Genomic DNA, 3,495 nt, shown 5'->3' on the forward strand with positions numbered 1-3,495 from the left:
TTGTAAAAATAGACTCAAAACAATTATGCCTTGTTAAAGTACATGTAATTTGAATTATAAAATCCAACTTTGATTGCAATCAGCTCAAGCTAGATATGCAACATCAGAACATGTATATGTATGAGGAGAAAAATTAAAAATGAAGAATTTTCTTTTTTTATGCTCCATCTACATATGTACATATGAGCATGTAATGTGAAGTGGCTACTGTGGTACATTGAGAGCATTTTTCTGTGTCTGTATAAAGTGTATTGATTCAGTATTCAGTACACTATGACAACTCTTGATTTTTTTCAGGCTTAAGCCTCAATTACAATTACAATTGTAATTGATCCCAGGATCAGTGTATATTGTACAACACATTAGAGAATATTTTTATATTAATCTTTCTATTATGTTTTTACTGTTATACAGTAAATAATTATAGGCCACAATTTAATCACATATACTAACAAGCTTGTAAAAATAAAATTTATGGAAAAAGGATTGTTGCAAATTTCAAAGCTTTAGATTTCAGGCTAAGTAACAGCTAACATTATGAGATATTTAACAAATTATTTACCAGCTCCTCTAGTATGAGGAGTAGCTCCTCCAGTAACTAGATGTTCGTCAGCTATTTCATCAGCTAATGCTGGGTCATCTGCTCCTTCTTTGACAGCTACACACACCTTCCTCCAGCAAGGAACACCATGACGTTCATAATCATAATCTTTCTTTAACCAACTTTCTAGAACCTCTTGAAGACAATTAAGAACTTTTCCATTGTGTTTAGCTTCTATGGTATTGATAGTGTTTATTCTGAGACGAAACAAAATGGCAATTTGCTTCCAATGAGCAGAAAGTGGCTTGATTTTATCATAAACATCATAAAAGTCATCAATACCTATAAAAGGAACCTATTACATTATATTATTAGAATATAGATGCTTTACCTAGTTCTCTGTCACAAACATTCGTGAAAGCTAAAGCTTCTGGTGTTCCTCTTGTTGCCATTGTTATTGTGCTACTTTCAGTTACAGGAGATTGCACTATCTTTGCAAGAAGAAATCTGCTTTATCTTCCTTATGAGGGAGTAATAGCTACTTAGTTGTTATGTTCAATAATAAATCACCCACTTAACAACTAAACAAGGCTTATGCAATCCGCTCCAAACAAACAGTCATCATGTGATCATTGAAATAATAGTATTCATAAATATTTATTGTCAAAGAGTGTAGATTGTATTCTACTGGTGTGTACATTTAGATAGAATTATTTGGGTTGGTCAGAACTCACTCAGAAGTATGAGTGTACTATGATAAATGACATTTATGTCTTTGCCATTATCTGAAAGTATAAAGTGAACACAGAATGAATTTTAGCATTCAAATACATTTACTTAGTACTAGTGATCACTAATGCATTGTGACAAATAGTATTTTTATGTTAATAGGTACATTATTGATGTTTATTGTATTGAGAGATGGTACTGGCCTTCTTCATTCATTGTTCTACATAATTCAGCATGGAAGGGACATCATGTCATAGTAGAGATGCTGCTTGATAAAGGAGCAAATAAAATGATACATAACAATGAGAACCAGTACCCATACGACTTGGAATCAAAGCATCCTGAAGTTGGATGTCTTTTAAAGACTGCATCTGGCTAGTTCAATAATACTTTGTTTATTGGAAAATATGTTATAGCAAGAGAAGAGTATTAGTGCAAAATATCCCTAAAATTGTTTTCACTACCTTACATGCATAGCTGGCATTCATGTATTTTTCTCAAGCTAAGACTTAGAAAGGTCCTCTTTAAACTGTAGTAGTTGATTTTGGAAGTACATGACTACATGTATCTCATTGATTTGCATATTTTCAGTTGAAACATTTGCTATAGCATACAATTGATTTGTTCAACTGCAGTTAGTTATCAGACTTACATGCACATGTATTCTATATGTACATTATTAAATGTAATAATATTTAAGTATATAAATTGTTATTTTTATAGGCACCAAAGAGAATGAGTATGGTTACAAAAATGATTCTGATATTTTTTGCCTTTTATTTGTTTGTAGTTTCTATTATAATCCTTAGTGTCCATTGCAAGTGAAATATCTTATTTGCTTGATTATTATATCATGCTAGAATGTCTTAATCAGCTATCAATAAAGCATAATCATAGGGTTAGGCCAAGTGCACTTGACATACAGCTATGAACATACATTGTCTTGTGACATGTTGCACAAAAATTTTGCTGAATCTACTCAGATTTATTAAAATTCAGAAGCTAGTTCTTAACTTCTGGTATAATCTCTGTTGCATAAATCTATGATTGCAAGTAAATCTAGTGTTGACTAAAAATTTTAAGTTGCTTTGAAGAATAGTTCAGTGGGAGTGTCTGATAGAATCAACAGAAGATGAATATGATACTTGCTCATTTTGTGGTAACCTTGTCTGTAGGTAAGAACTAAATCTTTCATTGCAATTATTTTCATCATTAATAGGTTTTGCTGTGGCTCAATGTCCTCCTGATTTTGTCTCTGTTTTTATTTTAAATGATAGAACCATCCATGTTCCATTGACAGAGCCATTATGCCTTCAATGCAGGTTCTTTACTAATCAAGGAAACTTTTTTACCTTTTCTGATGGTGCATGGAGGAAGGGCAATACTGTACTGAATGATGGGGACTTTAATGGAAATGTTAATTTATCAAGTACTTCTAATACTATGTATATGACCCTGGAGTATCCTGATGATGTTGTCAATGTTGGTGATACTATAACATGCTCATCATCAACTGCTGCTCAACAAAGCATCATCACTTTTGGCGATATCAGTGAGCTAAGCAAGCATATTTTGTCTATAATTATGTTTTAATTATATTTAACAATAGTCTTTCTGAACCCAACAGTATCTCCTAATGGCACTGTTAATATCACTGAAGGATCTAATTTAACATTAACATGTTCTGATCCTGGTAATACTGGTATGCCACGTTATGTATGGATTAATGATAGTGATGGTAGTGAGCTAACACCTATTATGAATAATTCTCCTTTAAACTTAAATATAATAAATATTGACAGAGCAGCTAGTGGTAATTACTCTTGTAGAACAACACACATTGATTTACCAGGTATTAGCAGAGAGTCTACAGTCACTGTTAATGTACAGCCATTAAGTGAGTTATTGTATCTAAATATTTAACCAGTTATTGTTTATTCTTGTCAGGCCTTCCTGTAGTTTACATTTATAATTATCAAACAACAGGATCTGTTATTATCAATTGTACATATGAAACTTATGATAGCTCCATTGATGTGAAGTGGGAGCACAATGACTCATTACTTGATCCTAATAGTGATCCTTATATCACAGTTATCACACAATCCTCTTACTCTGAGCTCAGAATCTCTTCCCTCACCCAACAGTATGTAGGAGCATACCAGTGTATAGTCACTAATGGAGCTGGGTCTGTTAAGAGTGGAAAACTAAATGTCACTATTGAA

General features: G+C 32.4%; 1 protein-coding gene across 1 annotated transcript in view; it reads left to right on the forward strand.

Moving 5' to 3' along the window:
* LOC105315247 (carcinoembryonic antigen-related cell adhesion molecule 1-like) overlaps positions 1-328 on the forward strand; it is a 3,895-nt gene extending 3,567 nt beyond the window's left edge. Inside the window, exon 5 of the mRNA XM_011409820.1 lies at positions 298-328. Within this exon, the coding sequence (XP_011408122.1) occupies positions 298-328 (31 nt within the window). The remainder of the gene's footprint in view (positions 1-297) is intronic.
* The last annotated feature ends 3,167 nt before the right edge of the window (positions 329-3,495 follow it).

This window comes from Amphimedon queenslandica, unplaced genomic scaffold (assembly GCF_000090795.2).
Source record: "Amphimedon queenslandica unplaced genomic scaffold, v1.1 AMPQUscaffold_11258, whole genome shotgun sequence".
In the NCBI taxonomy this organism is placed as follows: domain Eukaryota; kingdom Metazoa; phylum Porifera; class Demospongiae; order Haplosclerida; family Niphatidae; genus Amphimedon; species Amphimedon queenslandica.